At 43.1% G+C, this 25,933-nt stretch overlaps 2 protein-coding genes and 1 non-coding gene across 5 annotated transcripts in view; 2 read left to right on the top strand and 1 right to left on the bottom strand.

Annotated features, from left to right (window-relative positions):
- Positions 1–220: 220 nt before the first annotated feature.
- Positions 221–13,080, top strand: DNAJC12 (DnaJ heat shock protein family (Hsp40) member C12). 2 transcript variants are annotated; one of them, XM_005530494.3, is made up of 6 exons: positions 221–518; positions 3,927–4,044; positions 6,930–7,008; positions 8,642–8,781; positions 10,007–10,199; positions 11,922–13,080. In XM_005530494.3, exons 2-6 carry the CDS (start codon positions 3,967–3,969, stop codon positions 12,014–12,016), a joined length of 585 nt encoding a protein of 194 aa, XP_005530551.2. In that variant the 5' UTR covers positions 221–518; positions 3,927–3,966; the 3' UTR covers positions 12,017–13,080. The 2 variants fall into 2 exon arrangements, with proteins under 2 accessions (XP_005530551.2, XP_087916083.1); XM_088059957.1 differs by lacking the exon at positions 221–518 and having other exon boundaries at positions 2,810–4,044.
- A 4,794-nt stretch (positions 13,081–17,874) lies between these two features.
- Positions 17,875–17,956, bottom strand: TRNAS-UGA (transfer RNA serine (anticodon UGA)). The gene has a single exon. It is a non-coding gene; the product is annotated as a tRNA-Ser (tRNA).
- A 4,104-nt stretch (positions 17,957–22,060) lies between these two features.
- The window catches only part of CTNNA3 (catenin alpha 3), a 394,943-nt gene continuing 391,070 nt past the window's right edge, over positions 22,061–25,933 (top strand). The window contains exon 1 of one of the 2 annotated variants that reach the window (XM_088059429.1): positions 22,061–22,306. In XM_088059429.1, the coding sequence (XP_087915555.1) occupies positions 22,294–22,306 (13 nt within the window). In that variant the 5' untranslated portion in view covers positions 22,061–22,293. Of the gene's footprint in view, positions 22,307–24,422; positions 24,519–25,933 lie in introns of those variants that run through there. The other variant, XM_088059430.1, reaches the window with a different exon arrangement.

Here is a 25,933-nt window from a genome sequence, read left to right as displayed (position 1 = left end):
CCGGCCGCGGTTCCTCCGCGGTCCCCGGTCGACGGCTCCCGGCAAATGGCGGCTCCGCTGTTCGCTCCTCGCCAGCCGCGTGAAAAACCCTCAGGGCTCGCTCTCCGTCAGGGTATCGAACAGACGGTGCCCCTTCCCGGGAGCGAGCTCCCCGCTGCGGAGCCTCATGCTGGGCTGTGCGGCACCGGGCCAGGGGGAACCCGCCCTGCAGGGCTGCCCCTGAGCCCGTTCCCAGCCGCGCAGCGGGGCCGGGGGCTCGGAGCGGCCTCCGTGAGCGCACTGAGCTGAGGGCGAGGGCGCTCACAGGGCACGGCCGCTGCCTGCCTGCCTGCTAAGGGAGCGCACGGCTGTAGGGTATTGCCCCTCATCCTGCGGGATAACACGTTAGCCCCACCTGGGATTCTGCATCGCGGTACTCGAGCTCCCGGGATGCAGGGAGCTCTTTTGGGCGGTCAGCACCTGTCTAAACCACTGCTGCTTGGGGAATGGAGCCTGCGCGGTGTAGGAGGGACCTGATGGTAAGCGGCGAGAGCTGGGATTTGATCGAATAACGGCCCCAAATTCCCGGTGTTTCCCGTGCTCTGCAGGGGTGTGAGCCGCTGGTCTCCCTGGTTTCCCAGGGATCTCTTGTCCCGTGGGGTGTAGGAGCAATCCCTGGTGCCCCGCCGGGACCGTCCCTGCTCAGCCAACAGGAGGTGCCACGCGTGGACTTTCCGTGGCGTAGTTTCTTTCCCCCTGGGAGTTCAGACTGGATAGAACTCGGCCTTTTCCCCGGGACTGCCACCAACACAGAATTTTGGTGTAAGCTTCGTGGATAGAAATTTAAATATTGGTTTGTTGTTACTGTTCGACATCACAAGCTGGTTGCAGAATAGTATTAGTGGATTTAATACAATGGAATTCCTAAATTTAGTGGCAAGACCCAGGTTAGGCAGGTGGAATTTCCCTCTTGCAGGTCTTGATAACCAACAGCTTTTAAAAAAACTCGGGGTTAAAGTTTTTGATACATACGACTTTAAAAGGAGTTACTTTATGGATAATTAACTTTATAGGAGGTCTTTGTAGGGGGAGGGAAGTTTAGTTGTTTTTGTTTCCCCTGTATTTTTTTTAAGGTGTTAACAACCCTGAAAAATAGTGCACATAATGTTTTTCACACTACCTGCTTCTCCAAACAAGCTGCAGAGTTAGCAGATCAGCAAGTTTTTATTATTCTAAGGAACTTTGTACGCAAGCATCCTTTTTCCTTCTTGCCTCTGGAAGCTGAGGCAAGACTGGTATTTCTTAAAAAGCACGAGCAAGGTGCTTTTGTCAGTATATAAAAGGAAGGCAGGGCTTTAAGATTGGTTTGGTGGTCATTTATGGGAAGAGAGTTCTAAGGAAGAAATAATCCAGGTGGTGCAGATGTAGGATCTGAGGCTTTCTGTGAAGGTATCGGTGAGGGAGTGGCTCGGGGATCCTAAAGCCTCCTCTGATCCTGCAGACATTGCGTTAGCAGCAGAGTTACCCGTACTGTGGGAAGTCAGTTTGGCAGTGCTTGGGTCCGCTTCTGCAGCTCTGAGCTTGTGTGTGAGGACAAGGATGGAACTCAAATATTGTGCCTTGCACTTCTCGTAAATGTGTCTGCCCTCTGAAAGTAAAACCCATGAAGTCAGTTGAGAACTGGTCCTGGAAGATTTGATGCACTTTACAGGAATAAATTCAAATAGAGTTTTCCAGACTTTACTGTTTTATTCAAAGGGATATTTATGACTTTTGCAAGTTGTTGGTAAATGTCCCGTTACACTGAAGCAGAATTTAGATTTGCTCTAGGCTCTAAACAAACAGAATTGTCAATTTGTGTCAGAACTGAGAGACAGCTTCTGTTGGTGGCTGGGTACAGAGAACAAATATGAGATTTCCTCACTTCCAGAACAGTTTGTACATCCTGATCAACACCAACCACATGTGAAGGCAATAGTCTGTGCCATCTCCTGTGCTGCAATTCCCTTTTAAATGAACTTTATGTCCTGGGACTAATGTTTGTGTGATGCATATGGCCTTTGTGATCTCTTGGGGCGGGGGCACGGTGTGGGCACTGCCCTGAGGCTCCAGGGAGCTCGTTTCCTGGGAACACACAGCTGCCAGGTCCCAGCTTTGGCACTGGAGTGCAGCCCCAGGACCTGGCAGCACGGAAATAGCCACTGGAAGCCACAGAGGAAAAGGGTTAAAGAACTTCCCTTTCACCTTAGGCAAATACACAAGGAATACTTGGAAATACTTGGAAACAGGAATGCTGTTGGGAGGAGGGAAGCTGTTTGTTTTTTTGTCCTCCCACAGAGTACAACCTATTTAAATATTTACGTGTTCTGTTATTAAAAGACTTGACTTTCTTTCCTGTATTTTCTGGTTATTAAGTTATGAATGGTGGAGATGGAGAGATTTGTAATGGCTAATTCTTCCACTTGTAGTGACACTGAAAAAAAAGTTCTACTGTTTTATTTCCTCAGAGAAATATGTTGGTAGAGTTTTCTATCAGATTTAAATGGTTTCACCAAGGATTGCACTTCTTTCTTTTAATATTATTGCTTTTGGTTACTTAGTATATTTTATAATCTTAGTGGGCTATCTGAACATGCAGTAAAAGCAGATTTCAGACAATGCAACCTTGAAGAGAAAATGGCAGAAGCTTCATATTAAATGTCATTGCAGAACATTATTAACGCAGATATTAAAGCACTTGTGGATGCGAATTATATATTATATTATATATATTATATTATTATATTATATTATATATAACAGATTATATATCTGTTATTCCTAAATAGCTCTGAATGCCACTGGGTCCTTTGTTGATTCACACATGGCCTTTTCCAGCCTTGGTCACATCCTAGGGATCTGTTCTCCTCCAAGGTCACAGCATCTAGAACTGTGTAACTACTCACAGCATCTATTTGTAAGTGTCAAGGAAACATCAGGGTTTAATGACATGGAACATCTCAGGTTGCAGAGCTCTTGCAGGGTTGGGAAATGTAAAACCAGAACTCCTAAGGCTCCAGGGGAAAACTTCAGCAGGTGATTATGCTTAGGAAGTAATCTTTTGAAATCAACATATCATGGGTGACACCAAAGGTATCCAGATTCTCTGTTGGGCTGAGGCCTTGGTCATAAATCGTAGTTTAAAATTAAGGTATTTCACCTCAATGTAAAATGAGCTTCACAAGGAACGTGTTTTGTGCACAGTGCAGACCTTCAATACCCAGTCTGAAAGTAATTTAGCATGAGAAAGAGTATTTCATTTGCTAGTAGACACTGAGTATTTCATGTCCTCGGGTAGTTTCAATTTGTCAGGTGTGACTGATGTACTGCTGCTGTTTGGTTTGGAGGTCTGGTCACCCAAGGGAGCCTGCAGGGAGTGAAGGTTGCCCCCTTTTTGTTGAGGTGACTGGCAAGCCTCCGACAGGCTTTTGCAAGGTTGGTGCTTCGTTCCCCAAAGTTTGCACCTCGTCATTGTTTTTTCAGAAGTAATCCTCTTTTCTATAATTCCCCATCTAACCATCTGGTCAAAGATGGTGGCAAAAGTCGCAAATAAACTCGATCGGAAAATGGCTCAGGTGCAGGGCAGGCAGCCTCTGGGTGTGGGCCTGGTTTGCGGTGGCTGCGCAGGTGACGGCGAGAGAGAAATCTCTGCCACGTTTCAGCGTCCAGAGCTGCGGTGCGGACGGGAGCCACAGCGGGAGTGCCCGTGGCAACTACAAATCCCAGGGAGCAGTGCCGGGAGCGGCTGGGCGCGGCCAGCGGGGCCAATGGCAGCGGGCAGCTCCGTGCGTGTGGGCTCGCAGCGTTCAAAAGCGGCGGCCGGAGCTCGGCCCGCGCCCGGAGCTGCCTGCTGCCCTGGGCTGCCTCCGGCTCCCGTGGGAGCGCTCCCTCGCCGCTCTGTTCCACAGCCTCCCCGCCGCCTGGAAAGAGCTCTCTGCGCCGGTGCCCATGGATGCCATCCTGAACTGCAACCCGGAGGAGCTGGAGGATTACTACAACTTGCTGGGATGCGATGAGCTATCGACGGTAAGAGCCTCTCTCTCCCTCCGCGCCAGCTTATTCGCAGTTTGAACGTGCTCGTGAATCTGCAGGAAGCTGCGGGCAGGAATGTTAGAAATGCCTCGTGCACCTTCTTTCTTGCCACTTGTGGGATCTCCCTTGGAAAGCTCAGTTTTCCCTCCTGCGTTTTCTCTGACGTTAAGAGCCAGGAGTAAGGCTTAGGTTGAAAATGCCCTGTAGAACAGGACCGGATTATGGAGAGAGCCAACTGCATGTGTTTGACAGCATCCAGATAATAGCTTGGAATATATATGATTGGTTTTGAAAACTGAAAAGGAGCTATTTATGTACAAGTAATACAATGAAAGTTCATAGCTTTAGGGCATTGATAATGCTGCTGAGTTTCTCGGGCTTTATACATATAATAGGCTTTAAAATGTATTCACTGGTTCAGATGAAAACAAAAACATTATATCTTTTACCATACTAATGTTTTTTAAATGCTGTTTTTAATTACATTCAAACACTAGTTGTACTAATTTGTTTTGGTAGCAGATACATGCAGCAGATTTAGCTCAGCTATTTTTTGAGTGATTTGCAGCTACATGAAGTGTGCATCGTGTTAAAAGTGTCCATACAGCTTTTCTTTTGCTAGTCTAGTGTGCTATTTTTTTCTTTTAATTTAGCTGTTACATTAACTGGAATTGTGTTTCTGACTTGGAAAAGGACTTTTGATTACTCTGCTGTAATGAGGGATGGAGATAAAAGCCGTCTTTTGCTCAGTAAATGTAGCCAGATGCTCTCACCTGTCCTAGTGGTGAAGTATAAAGATCAGGACTAAACATCTTCGGTGTGTCCCAGAGGGAAATGGAAAGCTTTTCCTGAGGACACAGCTGGAAGTGATCCCAGCAGAGGGCAGTGCTCAAGTCCCCACGCAGCCTTGTTTCGCAGATGCTCTTTCTCGTTTCCTACCTCGCACTAATTCCTTAAGGGCTTAGCAATTAATGAACAGTTCAAGTACATGTGAGAATGATTTTTCCAAATCGCTTGAAAATGAAATTAAAGAGCTGGAATAAATGCTAGTGGGTCCTGAAAAACAAGCTGTCAAGTACTATTTGTTGGGAGAAGCAGCAGATGTTGCTGCACTGTTTTTGACACAAGAGAAAGAACTCAGAGATCCCAGGCTGACCTCAGGACCCTGCACAGCTCTTCTGGGGTCTCACAGAAATGTGGAGCACTACCGGGGTTTTGAAGACTCACTAGTTTGTACAGGAGTCAAACATTTGGCACAGGCTGTTGTGGGCACACACAGCACACTCCCAGCTGCAGCACTTTCATCTAGGTGCTGAATATCCTGCTCTTGGTTGGACCTGGTTAAACTTAGGCAGGAATGCTCTCAGTTTCTACAGATTTTTTGTTGTATTCAAGTAAACACAAACCAAGTTCATTCTTGGCTTCTGGTAGAGTTGAGCTCACAGACACCTACTTCATCTTCAGATGTGACAGGAAGAGGGGAGGTTTAATCTCATTCTTCCTCAAGAGCAATGCCATTTGTGTATAGTGGGTATTGGATATCTTTCTTGCCAAAACACCTCACTGTATATTTTATATTAATTTCATGTATGTTATATAAACTTTTCTTTCTACTGTTTTTTATTTTAAGCTGTGGACTTCCGTGCTACCCTTCTGCTACATTTTAACCCTCTGTACCAATTTGAACTTTAAAGTTCCCCCCGAAGTAACTAAGTTTTTGAGATGGTAGCTGGCTATACAGTAACCAGGCTCACCAAGTTCTCTCTACAGATGTTTTAAAGTGTCTCACTGACTGCAGATACACCACATTACATCTGTCCCTCTGGAAGGAGCTACTGAGCAGATGAAAAGTGCAGATTTCTTAAGATACTACCGTAGGCCACATTTTTTTTCCCAGAATTTGATGCCAACAAAATTTGTCCAGCTGGTTGAATGAACTGTAATTTTATTCTAAATAAAAAATATTACAATACTTAATTTGGAAGTAAATAATTTAAATTGTATGTGGCTGTCATGGTTTGACTAATGAGGAATTTGTATAAACAGCCTTTGTAGTATGGGAAAGAATGGTAATTATTTGGTGCCTTAGGGCAAATTGTGAAAGCTTGAGCTGAACTGGAACGATATAAAGAGGTTTTGGCTTTTGAATTGTAAGAACCAGCAAGATACTTGGAAAAACACTAAGCATTTGAAAATCTAAGCTGCTGCCCACTCCAGTGGCTTCCTGTATTTTAACTGTTACCATGTTTTAGTTTTTTCAATTAATACTTTATGGTATAACAAACTATGGGAATTTGCAATTAACTGATAAAGTAATCCATGCCAATGTTCTAATGTTGATTATAAATCTATTCTACTCCAAGCTAAACTTCTTGCATGGAAAATTAACTTGAAGGAAGAGTGTGAACTACTGGTTATCGAGCAAGTTGTCTTGGGGTGTCCGAGATGGAAACCTCTTGGGGTGCTGGCTGAATTTCCTATGAAGAGGATATGAAGGAGGCCACCTAAACCCACAAATTGACCTTCAGCAATACAGAGAGCCTTTGCTTCTTGCTATGAGACTTTGTTGAAAGTTAGAGTTGATTAAACAAAGTAAAGAGCAGCTGGAGTGATGCATTTTGCCTCCGTGGTCAGATGTCTTTGCACATCCATATTGGATGACTGAGCCTCACAAAAACAAGACTGAGGATGAGCGCATGGAAATGAGATTAAATAAGCAGTGTCACTGGTGGCAGATGGTTGTTGTTACCTACTTTGCTTGTAAAATTGAACAGGACAGAATCTTTCAGCATTCTTTGTTGTTCCTCCCAGCCTCTTTTGAAAAGAGAAGTTGCAAATCTTTTCTGTGCTTACTCACTTTGTCTCAATATTTTGTTTAGGTTGAACAGATTCTTGCCGAATATAAGATTAAAGCCCTTGAATGTCATCCTGACAAGCATCCTGGAAACCCCAAAGCAGGTATGTATTCTTTCCTGTGTAAAAACAATCTGTTTTTTCTTCTATTAGCATGGCCAAGATAATAAATTCAGCCTTAAAACTTTATTTCCCCTCAATGTATTTCAGTCATTGTGCACAATGAGCGTGTTCTATTTAAATAGCAAGCTTGTGATATTCTTTCTAAGACTTGCACACCCCTCTGTGACAGAGCAGGAAGACACTTGTTGGATTTTTTTGATTTCTAGAACCTTGCATTATTTTTTTCTTTCTACAGTAGATCATCTTTTAACACAGAATTTATTTCTGGAGCATGTCCCTTCCTAGGCCTGTGGAGTTGGTGCAGTTCCACGCTCAGGGGCTTTCCAGTGCCACACTTGCGTCAATCAGTTAATTTGCTGCCGGGAACAAGCCCATGAGAACACATAAAATGTGGTTTATTTTCTTTTAATGGAATTTAATGACTGGAAGTGAAGAGAAGGCAGCCCCACGAGGAGCCTCTGTTTGCAGAGCAGCAGCTGATGTTTGTGTTGATGAGGGGGGCAGCTCCTCAGAGCTGGGAGGGCTGAGCAGCACCTGAGTGATTTGGAGCCAGTCATAACCACAGAGAGCCCCAGGCAGAGCTCACCAAGGCTGAGCTACAAAAAAGAGCAGCCAAGTGCCAAATATCAGAGCAGCTTTGCTTGTCACAAAGAAATCTTACGTTCTGTCTTTACCTGGACATGCCTTATTTACTTTAAATACCTTTCTACAGTACTAGTGAGAATTTACTTTGTGTTTTTTATTTCATCAGCTTAAAGCTTAATAAAGAGTAATTAGACTTTTTATTTGTTGAAAACTAGTAACACTAGAATAAGAAAACCTAATCCAATTGTTCCCTCAGTCTCGTGTTTGATTTGCAGTTATCAGTTTTGATTAGTGTTTGGGTGTAGTGTATTTCAAAAGAACTCTCTAATTTGTAAACTGGAATAAATGAATGATTGTAATAATAATAGAGAACTGTAACATAGGTGAGTCATAGATAAAGTGTAAATCTTTATAACCCTCCCACAAATAGAAACATGCAGCTGCATCCTTAGTAACCATTCCATGAAGAATTACCCTGTAGGGAAAAGCGAGAGCTCTCTTTCAATGTCTGGATAACATTTTAGCGCACGTAGAAAACACGCCTCATAACATGCACAAGTTAATTAATCTGAACTATATTTAGGTTATTCTTCTTGTTTGTCAGTTCCTGCTTATCATTTTTTCTCCCTGCTCATGGTTGTTTTTGCTGTGCTCTGCCTCTACTGCTGTAGATCTCAGTGTATTCTTTCTAAGCAGTGCTAATTTACGCTTGTAAGGTGGTCGGCAGGGGCTGCCTTGTGCCTTTCTCCTGTGTACTCTCTAAGTTTCTCTCAACCTAAATTTAGGGGCTTTTGAAGCTGGTAGACAAAGAAACATTTCAGTCCTGATTTTCAAGTCCACCAAAGGTGCCGTGATCCTAAAGCCACGCAGAACTGTGCAAGCTGGGACCAGAACCACATCCCCTGGCCACTTACTTCTTCTTCTGCCTTCTCCTCTACTTTGCTCTGAGCCACTGCTGCCAGGTCCCCTTTTGCATCATTTCCTTGCCAAACAAACATTGTCTTTGGTGTCCTTTTGGTCTGTGTCCTAGTGGAGAATTTCCAGAAACTGCAGCAAGCCAAGGAGACTCTGACTAACGAAGAGAGCCGGGCACGTTATGATTTCTGGCGCCGGAGCAAAGTCTCCATCCCGTTCCAGCAGTGGGAGGCCCTGAGCAGCTCCGTGAAAACGGTCCGTGCTGGTGGTGACTCCGGGCCCTCAGGAGCGGGGGGAGGGAGGGCTGGCCCCAAACAAAGATTGCAGAGAGTGAGGGGATGAGTTACAGTTCTGAGTTCTGCTGCAGTGCCGGGGTCTGGGGATGGGAGTCGTGCAGAGACATTCCTGCACTATGGATGTTAAGGAAATTCAGGAAAAATTGCAGGGCTTCAGAAGCCCATTCACAGAAGAGCTTTAGGCCAGTACTTTTAGAGTGAATTTATCAAATTGCTGCTTTTATGTGTGTTATAGAAAGTTAAAGTAACTTAAGGGCTGTTTTCAAATGCTTTGGTACACTTCGCTTTTGTAGGAAACTTTTATTTCTTTTCAAAGTTATGTTAAAGCTAGGACCTTTTTGTAATATATTCTCCTTTTGGTATATTGCTTATCAGATGATGCTGTCTGATTAAATAAAGATCCCATTGACAAAATCCAGAAGATAGTTCCTTGAAACCCTGAGCTTCCCACAGAGCTTTGGAGGGGCCCTGCTGGGCTACTGTGGTACCTAGGACAGAGGCAGGAATTTTTTATATATAAAATTCCTCCTGATTTTGCTATTGAGAAGATTTGGTAGCATGTCCCTAGTAGTGCTCAATTCCATAATATTGGATTATTTTTTTCCTGCCTTATTAGAGTGAATGATAGTTACAGGGCTACATGGTCATATTTTTAAGCAGGTGAATAGAAGTTTCCTATGTCAATTCTGCCCATCTCAATTCTGTTTAGGAGAGAGGTTTGAGACACTTCAACTGCAGCATTATGCCTGATCTTAAATGTTTGCTGGAAATATCCAGTTAAGCTTAGTTCAGTTCCAAACAGATGTTATTCCACAGACTTCAATATTAAGTCTTTTCAAATTGCCTTGCCTTCAAAGGGTACTTTGAAGTCAAGGACAGCTTTGAAAATGAGCATTTCTGAAGCCACTCAAGCCCTTTTAAAAAATGTCTGAATTCATGACAGAAGAAACTGGACTAAAAGCCCTTAAAATTCTGATGCACATTTTGTTCTTCTCTCCACCTGACACGAAGTGTCCTCTCCGATGCTGTTGGTGGCAGCTGTTGCTTTCCCCCCTCCTGTTGACCTGCAGGCTTCTCAGTGGGCTTTGTTTAACCATTTATTGCAGTGATTTAAGAAACAGAAAGTAATTGAAAGCCCATTAAAACACAGGGTTTCATTCTTTGTTATGTTTGCATTCCTTTAGTCAATGCACTGGGCTGTCCAAAGTAAGAAGGACCAAATGCTGGAAGCTCCCGACTTTGACAATACCAACAACATGACCAATGAGATGTGGACCCAACAGACAGGAGATGGATTGCTGGAAGGGAGCAGGGAGCAGGAAGATGTTGCAATTCCTGATGTGCAACCAGAGTCTTCAAAGAACCCAGACTCCCCAAGTAAGTGAAAACAGCAGTTACAGAAAATTGCAGCATCCAGGGATTGGCCTGAAACGGGGGCATTCAGTCATGAGAAAGTCTCCTCCAGAACAGTGTGTTTAGCTTGTAGCTTTTTAAATGTGGTTTTGGGTTGGCATTTTGGTTTGGGTTTTATGCTTTTGATTACTTATTTAATTTTGAAGTTTTCAGACACTCCTTCCTCCCTATCCCAAATTTCTTTGTTTGTTTGCTAGTAAAAGCAGCAACTGGATAAGAAGAAAAAAAAAAATGCTTCAACCAAAATGTAAAATTTTGTTTTTCTGATATATGAAAATGAAAAGTAAGAAGAGAAGGCAGTTATTTTCAGTGACTTTTTTAAAAATAAATTTTAAAACTGTTAAGTAAAATATTTTAGTCTTGGGTTTTTTATCCAGTTTTCAGTACTTTCACACAGTTTGTATTAGATGAGTTAATGAGGTCTAACATTTAAGACTTGAAGGCTTCTCTTGTATTCAAACAGTTTTGTTTTTTCTAAGTAGTGTATGCACCAGAATAAATGTGTGTTTCAAAAGTGTCCCCTACCAGTCAGCACTTCCTGGCTGTGGTTTAGGTCTGATCAAAACTTCCGTAGCACCATGGGCTGCCTGATCCTTCAGGAGTTCCATCATCCTAGGCCTGTGTTAGCATGGAGCTACTGTTCAACAAAGTCCTGGCATTTCTCCCCAGTTTGATCAAACAGGAAATTAGGGTGAACTGTGAGGTGAGCAAAACCTGATGTAATCCCAAACATTTGTGGAAGGCAGAAAATGGATAAGAAAATTCTACAAAGAAGTGTATTTCAGACCTAACTGAAAACTTGATTTTGAAAAATTATGCTCTATTTCTTAATATTATTTACCTTTTTTTTTTTTTGTAATTAAATCATCCCTGTATCCTTTGTAGAACAGTGAAATTTTGAAGTAAAGAAGACATCATCTTGTTCCATGTAATGGTGAATTTTCTTTGCAGGCACCTTCTTTCTCAATTATTTTAAATTTTATTTTCCAGATATTTGAATGGGAAAAACATCAAACTCATCAAGTGCATACTTTATTTATCCAGTGACATATATTTACATTGATAAGTTAATGTAAAGATATAAATAAATTAATAATTAGTTAACACTCTAATATATTTGACAGGATGCATATGCACTTCAGTGTTTATACCTGATGTTAGGATGTTGGTAATATTTTTGTTTTGGTCCAGCAAAAATTTATACATAGGGTTTTACTTTGAAACTGTGGTATTGTCTGTTCCTGTCTGCTGGCCTGGATGAATTCTGGACCACCTCCTACATGGTTATTTCACCTCAAACAAGAGATTCTGAGCACCAGCTCTGCTCATAGCATTCAGTTTGCTGGAAAAGGAAGATTTATCACATCACCATCTTCTTCCTCAGATGAAGCCAATGCAATTTGTTGAGTTTTCCTTTGTGAGTCCTCTTTAGGGACTGCCAGGGCCCTTGCTGTCCTCCTTCAGACCCTTCCCAGCTGATCTCTGTCCTGAAGGTCAGGGTTTGAGCTCTTGTTCCAACCCAGTGCTCGGATTTGTCAGTGCTAGTCAAGAGCACTGAACTGACCACTTTTCTCCTTACCTTTTGTTTTTTGGGAAGACTGTCAAGTATCATTTCAGAAAATATAATTTTATGCATGTTTATAATAATTTAGTTGTCTTTCTCTCTTTTTTTTTTCCCCCCCTCAGGATTTTCAGAGGGGAATTACTGGCACTTGCGTTTCCGCTGGTCCGGCGATGCTCCATCAGACCTTCTGAGGAAATTCAGAAACTATGAGATCTGAAATGAGAAACACACAGGAGCATGACATCAGCTGTTCAACAGTTCAGTATTTTTTTTTTTGTCAGCAGTTATAAGTTATTTGTCTTTTGTATTCTTTGATTGTAGTGTGTTGTTCCAGCCAATGTCTAAATACTGGTTTATCACACATGCTGTGAGCGTTACAGATCGAGGCTTTTCTGTTCAGTAAGCAAAGCCTTTTCCAGTGTTAACATTAAGTGATTTTGTGAAGTTATCAAACATCTTATATATTGTTTCTTGTATTCTCAAATATTATGTAGTGATGAATACTTCTCTCCATAGTGTGAAGTTATAAAAAACATACTCTCAGTAGAGCCCTGGGCTCCAGGGTATCCTACTCAGCAAGAATCTTCTGAAAGCTTTATGACAATGGACTGTAAACAGAACTGTGCTTATGTCTCAACTCTGCTCTGCTTCACATCTCCATTGCATTGTACTCACTGCAGTGATTTATAATGTACCCATTACAAACTTGTAGGAGAGTTGTGATCTGATGTTATAGATGAAATAAGAAGGTTCTTGTTACCCAAGGTCTCTCTGACAGATCAAGCACTCCTAAAAATCACTCGTCTTCTACCTTAACAAGAACACTTTTTGGACCAGCTATTTGTTTTGGAAGGCAGTTCCAGAACTTCTCCAGAGAGCAATTTTTGTCTTAAGATGTATTGGTGGAAAACTGACGCCCTGTGTATGTGTGCCAGCACTGTCCTGTGGCTTCACAGCACTTCCCCTCCTTGCTCAGATGTGCTAGACATGGTTTTATCAGGGTTTTGTATGGCAAGGAATGAAGAATCAGAATAGTCAGCACTAACGTGTACAGAATCTCACATGAAAAGTTTTTGGTCCTTTGAGCACCTTTTCAAATTCTACATTGTTGTTTATTTATTTTGTGTTTGTTTTCTTCTTTGGAAACTTGGCTAATACGTCAGCTGTTGACATTGTGGTTTTGTGCAGGCAAATGATTCCATCAGCAGCAAATAAAACTTCATGCATACAGAAAAGGGGTTGCTTTCATCCTTTCAAGTAAATCCCCCACCACCACAGAGATTCCTTTGGAATTCCTTGTTGTTTGTGTTATCAGTGGGTAAAAGCTTAAGGAGTGCAGTTAGGAATCGCGGGCAGTGCAATGGGAAGTGGCACCTGGCAAGTGCAGTGTTGTCCCCACGCGGAATCAATGTGAGGCCTGGCTCTCGCTGCAGGGCTGTGTGTGGCTGTGCTGCCTGAGGCACAGTTTGCCACAGACTGTCACCCAAGTGGGAGGCCTTTTCCTGCTCTTAAAAATCTAGAGCCGGACGCGGTTAAGGGAGAAGGGGTTTTTACCTCGGTATTTCAATAAGGATCCTTGTTGGTGCAGCGCTTCACCAAGGTGGAACGTGCCTCAGTGCATGAGAGCGATGAGATTAATAATTCTGTGTAACAACTGTTAAACATGACTGGTTTGCTTTTTATCTAGTGCATTTGCTGCTTTACTTCATACAAAGGTGTTTGCTCAAGAAAGACTTGTGGTCCATTTTCTATAGAGGGACTGGAAACAATGACAAGCAGTAGTAACAAGAAACTCTTACTGTATGCGAAGGATACCAAGTAATAGGGAACAATTTTCCCTCTAACAAAAAGGTGGGAATGCAGCCAGCTGGAGCACTTTGAATCAGACAGCAGCCCAGGTTCTCCTCTGCCCATTTCACTTGCTGGTAAAGGTAAAAGGGATGGATGGATGGATGATCTAGCACCTAACGAGCTGCTTTCCCTTGAGAAGTGAACATACAATAGACCTTTGAACAGCAAACTAATAGTCTGTGTCATTAAACTGATGTCATTATTAGCCAATTATTGCGTGGTTGGTTTTGGCAAAGAACCTTTGGATGTTTGTTCTGGATGAATATTTGCAGATATTTGGAAGGCTCTTAGGCCAGTACAAGCTCATGGCAAAAGTTTTGTTTTGCAACAACCTGCTCAAGATCAGTCCTGTAATTTGTATTTGCCCTCACCAGGAGGGCAGGTTCTAACTGGTGCTCCAGTACATCAATGCCACCAATGTAGACTTCTTTTTTTTCCCTATTTCTGTAAATGTTAAACTTGAAATGGTCCAATTGTCTGTATTTCTTAAATTGAATGAATCTGTTCCTAACAGAGCAAACCCAGATGTACTGGAAAACAAGGGGGAGCCTGTGTAGCCTGTTTTTATTCCCCAAAACCACGAGGGACCTGACTTGTTGGCCAGTAACAACAGTTAATTGGAATGAGTGGGCAGCCCAGTTCTCTCTCACATATTAGAAAGTAAAGAAACATGCACCTGATAAATTAGTCAGTGTTAGATCACACCCCAAGCACAACCTGCTCATCTGTTTCTTTAAATAGACTGCACTTTTGTGGAAGTTTTTGCGTAGAAGTTTTTTGCTGGTAGGGTGGGAAGATGCAGCGAATGTCGCAGCTGACAGCAATACTGTGGTGCTTTGGCCCCTGCACCGGTGAGCACCAAACATAATTCACCTGCTGGATCTTCAGCTGGGGCAGGGCTGGTGAGGTGGATTTCGGGCTCTGCCAAGGTGTGACTGAGGCAAACAGAGGAGTTTGTGGTTTTCAGGGGCCCACTGAGATTTTTAAACTCTCTTTGCAGAGTGGAAACAGCAGCAAAGGGTTGTCAGTATGGGTGGGGAACAACAGCAACAAACCCAGACACTGTTTATTAGATCTGGGCCTGGGAGTCTCAGGCTGGAGGAGGGCAGCTCTCTGCAAGGCATGGTGAGCTCCTGTTTTTGTCTTTTGTTCCCCTTCTGAGTGCTTAGGTGGGCACTAAAGGGTCCTGAATGTTTTGGGTACATGAGGGCTCTGATTTTTACTGTGCTGTAGCTCTGAGTGATTTGGTATGAACATAAATCAAGTGGTGAGGTGAGCCCAGGTCCTCTGGAGCCCAGGGAAAAGTGTTGCTAAAGCCTGGCCTTTACTGGACTTGTGAAGGCTGAGGAGTTTTCACCTGGAAGTTAGGAGACAGCAGGTGGGGTGCAGGTGGATGGTGATGATGGTGATAAAAGTTGCTCAGTGCTGTGTTTCTAGGTCTTTGAAGCTATTTCAAACAGAAAATAAGCAACCAATTATCCACTTACTTACACTGAAACTAAATAGCATGGGGGGATTCTGGAATTATATAAAATTATTATATCTCTATTTGCAGCCTTTTTACTTGTGCAAGTGCAGAATACAGATTGTCAAGAATAAAACCATTCTCAACCTTATTTGTTTTGCCAGTATTTGCCAAGTGTCAGTGTATGAGTTAGTTTGGATGATGAATACTGACAGTATATGACTTAAAATCTCAGGCTGAGTAATGCTGGATGATAGGTACGGTCGTTCCTTGATTGTTTTTTTTTCCTCTTTAAATGAGTTTTTTTAGAAAGGCAGTTTATATGTTCTATAATAGAAGCAAGTATCCTGATTATTAAAAGAGATACTGTGTATCTTTAATTTCCTGAGCACCAACATTGCTATCTCACCTTCCCAGCAGGCTCATCTCTCATTTCAGGATATGAAAGTGTAAGCAGCGTTGTAAAGCTGATGAAATTACACAGCAGAAGATAAAGCCACTGGGTGGGTTGTTGGGCAGATGATTATCGGTTGGTTTCTGCTGGGTATTTTTATTGCAGCCCGGTGCACACACTCCCCCTGCTGTTGGCACAAGGCTCCCTGTGCTGTCCCCTTGGCTGTGTTAACCTCGCCTCCCTCCCTCGCTCCGGCTCTGCCGGGCTCGTGTCTGAGTCACGGCAGTGCTGCACGGCACAACTGGGAGCTCTCACTTCGGGCTCTGATGGCTCTAACCTGTCACACCCGGTGGAGGCTGCAGAAAATGAATTTTCATTCCTCCATTCCATCTTCACAGGGGTTTGCTCTTTCTCTCTCCATCTGTCAGAGCAGTAAAGGAGAGGGTTCCTTCTAGAAAATAAAATTTGCTGCAGACCTTCAGAAAGTTTCCAGTCTTGATGTTATAGTTACATATTATATTGTTGGCTTTTCACAAATATTGAAATGAATGTTATGTGTGTAAGAATGGGAAACTTTGTTGTATTAATATAGTCTCCTTTATTTCTGTTAGAAATAGTGGTATAATACATGTATGTTAAGCTATGACATAGCATTAAAACAAAAAACACTTTTGTCTGTATAACCCAAAGACTGAAAAAGATAGCTGGAGACCCTTTTTTTCTTTTGTAAACTCTCTTATCCAGATGAAGACAGCAGTGACCAGAGCTCTGGGGGAGGAATTTATTGCATTTCTGGTATCAGAGAATGTAAATCTCGATGGCGCCAAGAAGATTGATCTATTGGGAAGGGGCAAGAGAAAACTAAACAGAAGAACACCACAGATCCTAAGGAGAATGTATGAATATGTATGAGAATTTATGGATATGTAGGGGGGCTCTGTTTTTAAGGGACAATCCTTTGTCAGTAAGGTGTGCTCTCTTGGCTGAATGCAGAGACACCTGGCCACATCTGTATAGTTTATTTTTATCTCCTAATTGTCATTTTTATTAAACTTTTAAATTCTGTAAAAATCATGTGAACCTCGTTTTTCACACTTGACATGTGTTGTGGTTCTCAACATTTTCAATAAAACAATTTACTTGCTGCTTTGTCAGAAGTGCTTCTCTTGGCAGCAAGGACAGAGCTTTTCTGAGGAGATGCAGTTTGACTCCGGCCATCAGTCCTTCCACAGACTACGTTTACTTTGTTAGGACTGTCACAGCTGCCCCTTTGCCAGCTGAGCTTCCACAAAGCCCTCAGATTTTTGCTGGGTGAAGGACTGTGAGCTCCTCCTCTTCCTCACAGCCTTTGTGTGATTGATATCTGTGAATACGTGAAGAATGAGCAGGAATGGCCAGAGGGGTAAGGGACTATTGCAGCTCTTTGGGTCTGGGTGCCTTTGGTGCCTGCTGCTGCTGGAGGCTCTCGCTTCCGAGGGATCTGAGCCTTCCCCAGGATCCCCACGTCCATCCTTGGCCTGCCTCTGCCAACGCACTTGCGTGTGCCCTAGGAGAAACAAACACCCAAGCCTGAAATCCCCGGGAGCCTCACTAGGGAGCACTTGGAAACGTTCTTTTTGCTGCCAGCTTAAATAACTTTTGTTTGTTCCCTCGTTCTTTATTGTTGTTCTTCTTTCCCTGCCTCTGTTTCTTGATTAAATGAAGTTGCACAGGCAAAATATGCTAGAGGAAATGGGTTTGCATATGTTTGTGTTGGGATTTCTCATGTCTTTAAAGGAGAGAGGAGTGAAAAGTGGTTGTTGCTGCTCTGGCCTATTTTGACCCCTGTGGAAATGGCGTTTTTTATATTTCCAGCTGTTTCTTTCTTGACTTTGCAAATTTTTCAGCCCTTCACTAGTGCTGGGGCCGTCTGAGCGGTGAGAGCTAAGTTTAAGCCAATTAGAGAAGGCCGGGGAATGCTGCCTTCTTCTGTTTTTCATGGTTATTGATGGCATAATGACTTATTGTGTGTGTGTATGTGCATCCTCGTGCCCAGCAACGGGACCACCGGGACAAGAGGCAATGGCCGGAAAGTTCTGCACTGGAACTCCCCCCTGAACTCGAGGAAGAGCGGTGACCGAGCACCAGAGCAGCCTGACCAGAGAGGCTGTGGAGACTCTCCCAGGGGCCAAAATCCAGAGGCGTCCGGCCGCGCTCCTGCCGTGTGCTCTGGGCTCAGCCTGCTTCCGACCTGCCCCGTCCCAGGTAATCGCTCTGGCTGCCGCAGAGGCCTTCAGCCGGCAGAGACGGGAGCGGTAAAACTTGCACACGCCAAAGAATAGGAGAGGACCGGCCAGGAACAAAAAAAGCCCAAGCCCATCCGGGCCGCAGCGAGCAGGGTTCGAACCTGCGCGGGGAGACCCCATTGGATTTCAAGTCCAACGCCTTAACCACTCGGCCATCGCTGCTGATGCTGCTGCCGTGCCCGGGCCGCAGCCTTATAGGGCGTTCCGCCCGCCGCAGGCCCCGCCCCCAACCCGCGCAGCCAATGGGAGCCGCCAATGGGCTCCGGCGGCCCCGCCCCGCAGCAATGGCGGCCCCGCCCCGCAGCAATGGCGGCCGCGGCCCCGCCGGCGTCAGTCCCGAGGCGGAGGAGACAGCGGCCATTTGGGGTTGCGTTAGATTGCAGTAAACATTTCTCCTGGTTTTACTGTTTCTTTCAATCATTACGAGCTGTCTCTGTCATATGACCTTTATATGTAATTTAATTCGCGGCAGATCATTTCTTTACGCTCGCAACAGTCAATCGCGCCGGCAGTAGCACAGCGGGAATTAAATTTCATTTGGCTTTCTACCTGTGTTGCAGTGGGTAAAAATAATAATTCTACCTGATTTTTCATTCCTGTGGTCAGAGTTTTTGTTTCATTATTATTTTAAGTAGCTGGAGTGATATTGCTGACTGTGCTTCCCACCCTCTTTTTTTTTTTTTTTTTTGGTATAAATTATTGCTCAAAAAGCACTCTTAATAATTGCGTTAATTTCCTAGCAGAACTAAGAAAAAGCGTGTCAGCTTTTGCAATGCTTGTTCCTTCCCTTCTCCACCACTGGATCTGTGGCCTTTTATTTAATCAACACCGATCAGCTTTACAAATTCAGTGGTTTTAACATTTCTTCCTGTTGGAAATCTATGATGCTTGCAACAGAAGAAATAGGTTAGATTCTGCCTAAGTTAACAGGTACTTAAAGCAGTGTTGGCTTATGTGTAACTTCGAATATTCAAGAGTAAATTTTACATCTCCCTTGAAGAATGTGAATGAAATGATGGCTCCAGCATAAATCGTGTTCTGCAACAGATAATGCTTACACCACAAGACTACAGAATTTTGTGTTTTCTCCCTGAAAAAAACCAGTAACAGTAGGAAAACTCATGCTGCACACTGAAGAATATTTCTTCTGTATTCCTCCTGTTCCTGTCTGTTAGCTTTGTTGATCATTTAGCAAAGCTGAAACCATACAGCCAACAAAAAAAAGAATTTACTACAGAAAATTCAATATATGGCTAAAGTTTCACATTCTGTGAATGCCTAAGAATGGATCTGGGGGCGAGTTGCAGGTAGAGAATCCAAAGTGGCTTCATTCCTTTGGTCAGGACACGTAGAACAACTTTTCCTTGTTTGTTTGTCAAGGATGACGACATTTGCTGTGATATAATGGCTGCTGGGGAGCTTCCATGGAATTAATTGGCATCCCATGGTGGTTTTTATTTTATAAACATAAACCTAGAAGAGCAATAAAAAAAATTCTGCTGGCTAGGTAAAGCCAAGTGTTCCTGCACAAGGATTTGAGGCTGCTGGCACGAGGCAGGGTTGAGGAAGTGCTGCTGCTCCTGCCTGATTGTTCAGTGAAGGCAGACCTGCATGTGCAAAAAGAGCTGTACAATTCTATCCTAAAGCTTTCACTTTGCTGTTGAAAATGTGGCTCTTAAAGTTGGCAGACTGTTGAATCTGCCTTTGCCTCTAATCACATGTTCTGTAATAGATAGTTTTGGAGAAATGCTATTAGTTCTATTTTAATTTTAATGAAATGACAGGCTGAGTGTTACGAGATTATCAAATTGTATCACTGAATGTTGTTGTAGGCATCAATGCAGCAGAATGTTTTGTTGCATTCTTGTTTTTAACAAATACTCCTAACAAATTTGGGCATGTGCGTGCTACTGGATTGGAACCTTTTTCCCTTGATACATCTTTACCAGACTGACTGGATTTTTAACAAGAAGCCCGTTCCTATTTGGTTTATCCACACCTTTCCTACCTTTTTATGAAAACAGAAGGCAAACGGATACGCCTTCGAAGTCCGACTGTGCTGAGTATGGTAGGGAAACGCTGGGCCAAAAACACCCTCATGGTAGGTTTATTAATGAGACTTGGCTTTCGTGATGTGTGTGTAACACTGTAAAGAGTAACATTGTTCCCAGCTGAACAGTGAGAGTGAAACAGGCTTCTGGCTCCCCTTCCCTGCTGCTTTTGTCCCCACTCTGAGCACAGACGTCGGTATGGAGACCCTGATTTACTCTTGTCTGCTTCAAATCTTAAATTACACGACTTTGTCTTTGATTTATTGTTCATTTAATCATTGTTTTCCAGTTTGTTGGGTCTTTCAGCTCAATCTCCCATTTCAAGCCACTACAGATGGGTTATTTTACACTATTAAAGATGTACTAATCACACCCTTCCCGTGAGGGGTATGATTGCTGTGCTTGTGCAGAAATCTGTGCTGTACAGTATTAGCACTCAGGGTTGGAAGTTTGATTTTTACAGCTCTGGTTTCTGTCACTGGTGGGCTGCAGGTGGAGGAACACAGTGGTGATGCGCTTTTGTTGAATTGTCTGAGAACCTTGGGATCTTCCTGAATAACCCTGTTTAATCTTTGGTTATTCTCACCTGAATAGCCTGCATTTCCTAGGCAAGAAAAATATTCCTGGTGAAAATTCCAAAAGGTAGCTTGAAGAAACAAAACTTGAGCGATGGGAGGTCTGGAGGTTTGTGTAAGTCTCCAGAACTAAGTTTAGGAATTTCAGTCAGTCATTGTTATTTCACTTCTGACATGGTGATATTATTAATTTTCCAATTTAAACTCCCAGCTACTAACTTCACACTGCATGGTTTCTCAGTAGGAATGGGAATTAGTGCCTTGTGAGCAGGCTGTTTTTCAAGTCATCTCTTTAGGTAATATTATTTATTGTTTGCATAAAATTATGTCTTAGGGATTCAGTATCATTTTGACAAGGCTGATTAAATAGTAACGTACAAATATGAAATATGTTAACTCAGTGCTTCCATTAGAAGTAAATAGATGTGTAAACAGCTGAAAATAGAAATAAATTACTAATTACTGGATTTACTTACTGATAATAGCTGAAGGCAAATGGAGAGTCAGAATATTGGAATGTGCTCTCTCTAAAAAAACAGATTTATTTCTGAACTGTTTCAAGTGACAACTAACATCAAAAGTTATTGCAGGAGTGTAACATTTTGTTAAAGAATCTGATTATAAAATTTTCTTTGGCCTAGCTGAATCAAAATAATTTTAGAAAATATGATGGCATCTATGCTGGTGGGTACAGGGTTGTGTCTAAGGTGATGTGTCTGGTCAGACAGTCATGCCCTGCTGACATTCTGGGGGTACATTTAGCTATTCACCAGACAGGAATTTTTCATTTGCCTTCTGTGGGAATGAAATTCAAGTACCTGAGATGTGGAAATGTGAATTGGCCAGGTTCCTTACCTGGATGATCACTGGCCAAGACTGGGAATGTCCTCACCCAACGCAGATAAGAATACTATATCTGATTTAAAATTTGCTTTTTTTTCATGGGTACCTTAATTGATTAAGTTTTCATCGTGTTTGCCGTAAGTGCAGTGCCTCAATAGGTCTAGCTCTCATTCACAGCTGTGAAATCCTACCCAGAGTCTTACAGCAGAAGATAAAAAAGCAGAACTTTGTTTGCTGAATCAAACTGGAGGGGGATTCACGGGAGGCTGGAACAACCCAGTGTAAGACAGAAGAGAGGATACGTGAACACTGACACTAAATGATTTCAAATCAAACCCGACAAAGAGGTTTAGTGCACGGCTTCCCTCTGGGACCTACCTGTGGCGGGGCGAAGGAAGAGCGGCGGGACCGTCCCCGCGGGGCAGGAGCAAGGGCCGGCCCCTCCTCAGGACCGAGCACTCCGGTCGAGTCCGATCCCCTCGGGTCCCGCAGGCCAGACCCCGCTCAGCCTCAGGTCAGGACCCCTCCCCTCGGGTCAGCGCCTCTCGCCGGCTCCCCTCAGGTCAGGACCCCTCCCCTCAGCTCCGCGCCCTTTTCCCCTCAGGTCTGCCCCCCCACTCCCCTCAGGTTCGCGCCCTTTTCCCCTCAGGTCTGCCCCCCCACTCCCCTCAGGTTCGCGCCCTTTTCCCCTCAGGTTTTCCTGGCTCCTGTTGCCGCGCCCGCCCCAAGGAACGAGGGAAGAGGACCTCTGTGTCCTGTGGGAGGAGAAGAAACCAAGGGAAGTGGAAACGGGGAGCTGGACATCTTGGAAAGCAGGTGCACGTGTCTTCAGGAGGCTGATGAGGCCGACGGCCCTTAAAAAAAAAAACGAAACTGGGGAGGATTTCGGGCCAAAGACGCATATGGAAGTCCCTCCTAACTGAGAGAATGTGGCTCAGGGAGGGGTGTTTCTGGATGCTCTGGTACATCCTGGACCTGATTGTCTTTTGCTCAAAGCTTTCAGCATTTCAGACTGACTTCTGTGGCACGAATGGTAGGAGCATGTAAGTAGGCAAAAATATATTTTATCCAGGGGTTTTGGGGGGGTCTCCTTTGGTATAGTGACTTCTGCTTTCATTCATCTTGCCAGTGAAATGAATAATTGCCCGTGCTGCCTCTTTTTGGCATATTAGTACAAACACTCCTCTCAGTCTTACCAGCAGGTGCCTCACCAATATTTGAAAATGCTTTCAGGGTCTTTTGTAAGAAGGTGCTTATTTTTATTGCTCTAGGATGGCAAGAACCTTGTCCAAACCCTGCCAATTCTGACTGCTGCCCTGGACTTACCACAGCTTTTGAGGTAATCCCTCTTAATAAACACCAGGAACTCAAAACCGTTGCCTCTCCGGTTGTGAGAGGTGTCTGAACTTAGGTATTTAGCACCATTTTAGACACTTTTGGCCACATCCAGCCCTTGCATATGTGGTTGAAGTCTGTGGGAGGCCTGGGGTGTCTGAGAGGCTTTTCTGATGGATCCTACAGTATCTAAAATGGTTTTAGGTGTTTAGCTTAAGCAGCTGAATCCCATTCCTCATTTGATGACTCAAAATGATGGGTCAAAAAGCTTTAAATAAAATGAGCATTTTCCACACCTCCCATTAGTGAGTCCATCAAAACAAAGAGCGTTGCTGTTCACCTCTTGAGTAATTTGCTTCATAAATAAAACACTGATGCACTTACAAAGATGTAGTGATTAAAAAAGTGTAATGGGGATCATTTACATAAATCCACTTTTCTGTATTGAATTTTGCAGTGAAGTGAATTGTGGTTTTGTTCTTAACTTCTAAATAATAATATTCATGAGGTAAATGAGAGAGCTAAGAAATGCTGAGAAATACTGCAGGTGCTGAGATTTATACTTGCATTGCATGATATAGTTTTAATACAATACTCATAAAATTAAATCTTACTCCAGCAGCTTTCTTATCTGTCTGTTGTTGTTCATGCCTTCTAAATTCATGAGTTGCAGGTGAGAAAAGAAGGATTTTTTTTTTCAGGGTTTAAGTTTCAATTATGAACCTGAGAGGAATGAATTATGAATAAAATTGTAAGCTTAATCTGGCAATACGAAGTACAATTCCCCATTATAAATTATTATATAATCTAGGAAAGTCTGCTTAGTTTATATGAATAATATTTGACGCTTTTGCATCTATAATCCCTTCTGCTGCATTCCTTCTATGCATCTCTAAGTGCAGAAGAGATGACTTTGTAATTAGTTGGCCATTACATGACAGGGCTTAAATGTGATTGTTTTTTTCCCCCGTTCCTTGCAACTGTTTCAATACTGTATCTTGTATGTGTCCAAGTAATTTTTTTACCCCTGCCTCTCTTCTGTGTAGTCACAATATGTGCTCCTTCCTGAAGTTTGGATTTTTTTCCCCCCTCATTCCTTGTTGAATCTCCCCAGAGCTGTTAGGTAGTGTCTGGTTACTCAGCCTTGAGGCTCTTTGTGCTCTTTTAACCTCTAAATCAACTAAAAATAGCCAAACTTCTTGGGTTGAAATTTTCCAAAATGAAAATTCAGCCCGACACATGGACCTCGTACAAATTTTCAGTGGGAATGATTTAAGATCTCCAGTCTCTAGCAGAATAGATGCAAATATTGGGCAGCCTCTGCCTTTTGGGAGTTTTAGGAGGGTCCTCTTTGTGTATTGTAAACTGCACTTCAGGGTGCTCTAATTTGCTGTGTTAGCAGATTAGCAAAACTTGACTCATATCTAATTTTTTAAATGGCTGTCTCGGTGGAAAACCTTACAGATGGAGGGATTATCCGTCTGGGGTTGTGTTTTCAGTATTTTGTGAAGGTGAATGGAGGAGATGTACGTTGCATCTATATTTGAGTGTGGATTTACAGTGGTGGCCTTTGCTTTCCCTCTTCCCCTTTCCCGTGTTCAGCCTAAAACCTCATGGATTTTTGCGGGGGCTTTGCCATTGCCTTCCCTGGTGTCCGATGGAGTTCCTAAAAGCCCCGTGTCAAACCCGGTTTGCAAGGCCAGGAATGAGCTGGGGTGTCCCGAAGTGTCGCGCTCAGTAGCTGTCAGTGAAGTCGGGCTGTACCGTTTTGGGAGGAGTTCCTGCTGAGCGCTGCCCTCCCGTTTTGTTCCCGACCAACCGGGACTGACAGGCGGCCGTCGGTGCCCGAGGAGTCCAGCTGCCACAAGTGGAGCTCTTCCCTGAGCCGTTTCCTTTCTCCTTGGAGTCTTCATTCAGAAGGTAAGATTGAAGGAGGATGTAGGAAGGATGTAAGAAGTTTTCCTCTTGGTTGGAAGTACATGAAGCTGTAAGTGGAACTACAGCGGCTTAATAAAAGAATCACTTCAAAAGTTTAGAAAGTTAAAAGGCTGGTTTTCTCATCCAGCCTTCTGAAAAATTAATTTCTAGACACGATTTAAAAAAAAACCCTCTGAATATTCTAAATATTTTAATCTTATCACTTCAAGCCAGTAGCTGAGGTTGTGCAGTGTGTTTGCATATTTTCCAAATAAGAGAAGCCATTTTGGAATATTGGGAAAGGAAGAATAAAATGTACGGATGCTATTATTTAAAAAAATTAAGCTTACCTTTTGGTAATCTGCTGGAAGTTGCACCTAATTGAAGGAAGGTTTGTGTAAAAGTGTGTTTATCACACCTCAGTGTGAAAATAATGAGTTACTGCACTGTTTTATACCATTTAAAAAAAAATTCAAGATATAAAAAAATATTTATTGTAATAGAGGGGTGAAGGAAAGCTTTTGTATTCAGTGTAACATCGTGCATATTTCAAAACCCTTATGAGCACACTTCTCTGTTAGGTAAAATTGAAGACAAGAGCTGTGTTCAGACCTAGTGAAGCCCCAGACACATCCAACAACAAAGAATTAGGCATTTAGGAAGAAACCATAATGAATTCGTTCTGTTTTTCTCCTAGATCAAATCCATTGATCGATGTTGGGAAATTAATTCACCTTGGAACAGAGCCAGGTTGTTTTTTGGTTGTTTTTTCACGTCTGCTCTTCAGCCAGATGTCTTTGAGTTGCACTGGGAGTTCAGGATGGGCTGGAATGTCCTTGGGCTCTATTCCTGAAGCTGTTCCACCAGGAGAGCTCTGTCAGCTTTGCTGGGGTTTTCTACTGAGCCCTGGTGTGAACTGAAACGGGTTGAGGAGTTGCTGGAGGAAGCAGGGTGCTGTGCAGCAGTGGGAACCCTGCTGGAAGAGTTAAGCTGGGTGTTGAGGGCTGTCCATGTTTGCAGGCACGGCCTGGAGGGGTTGTGGCTCTGCTTAAATGCTGTTTTCTGTCCCTTTTCATGAGATTGTGATTTTGTATCTGCTTGGGAGCTGCTTGCCAGCATCGAAACGGAGGCAGTTTCTAAGAATCATTTCTCTCTTATTTTCAAGCATATCTGAGTCAATATGTTATGTATATATGTATATATATATATATATATATATATATATATATATATATATAAAGAATCATTTGCTACCCTTGATTTTGGGGTTGTTTTGGGCGTGTCTGTAAGCAGTGGAAAAGGATACTGTTCTAGAATACTAAACCACTACTTAGGTCACTGGACAAAACAAATAATGCAAACCTTTATATCAGTTAGAGAACAGTTATATAAAACAGTATGTGATGGTGAGGCATCCT

This window comes from Pseudopodoces humilis, chromosome 9 (genome assembly GCF_049639895.1).
Source record: "Pseudopodoces humilis isolate 2021_Gansu_Grassland_sample_001 chromosome 9, ASM4963989v1, whole genome shotgun sequence".
Lineage (NCBI taxonomy): Eukaryota > Metazoa > Chordata > Aves > Passeriformes > Paridae > Pseudopodoces > Pseudopodoces humilis.
This window is presented reverse-complemented; position numbering and strand designations above follow the sequence as displayed.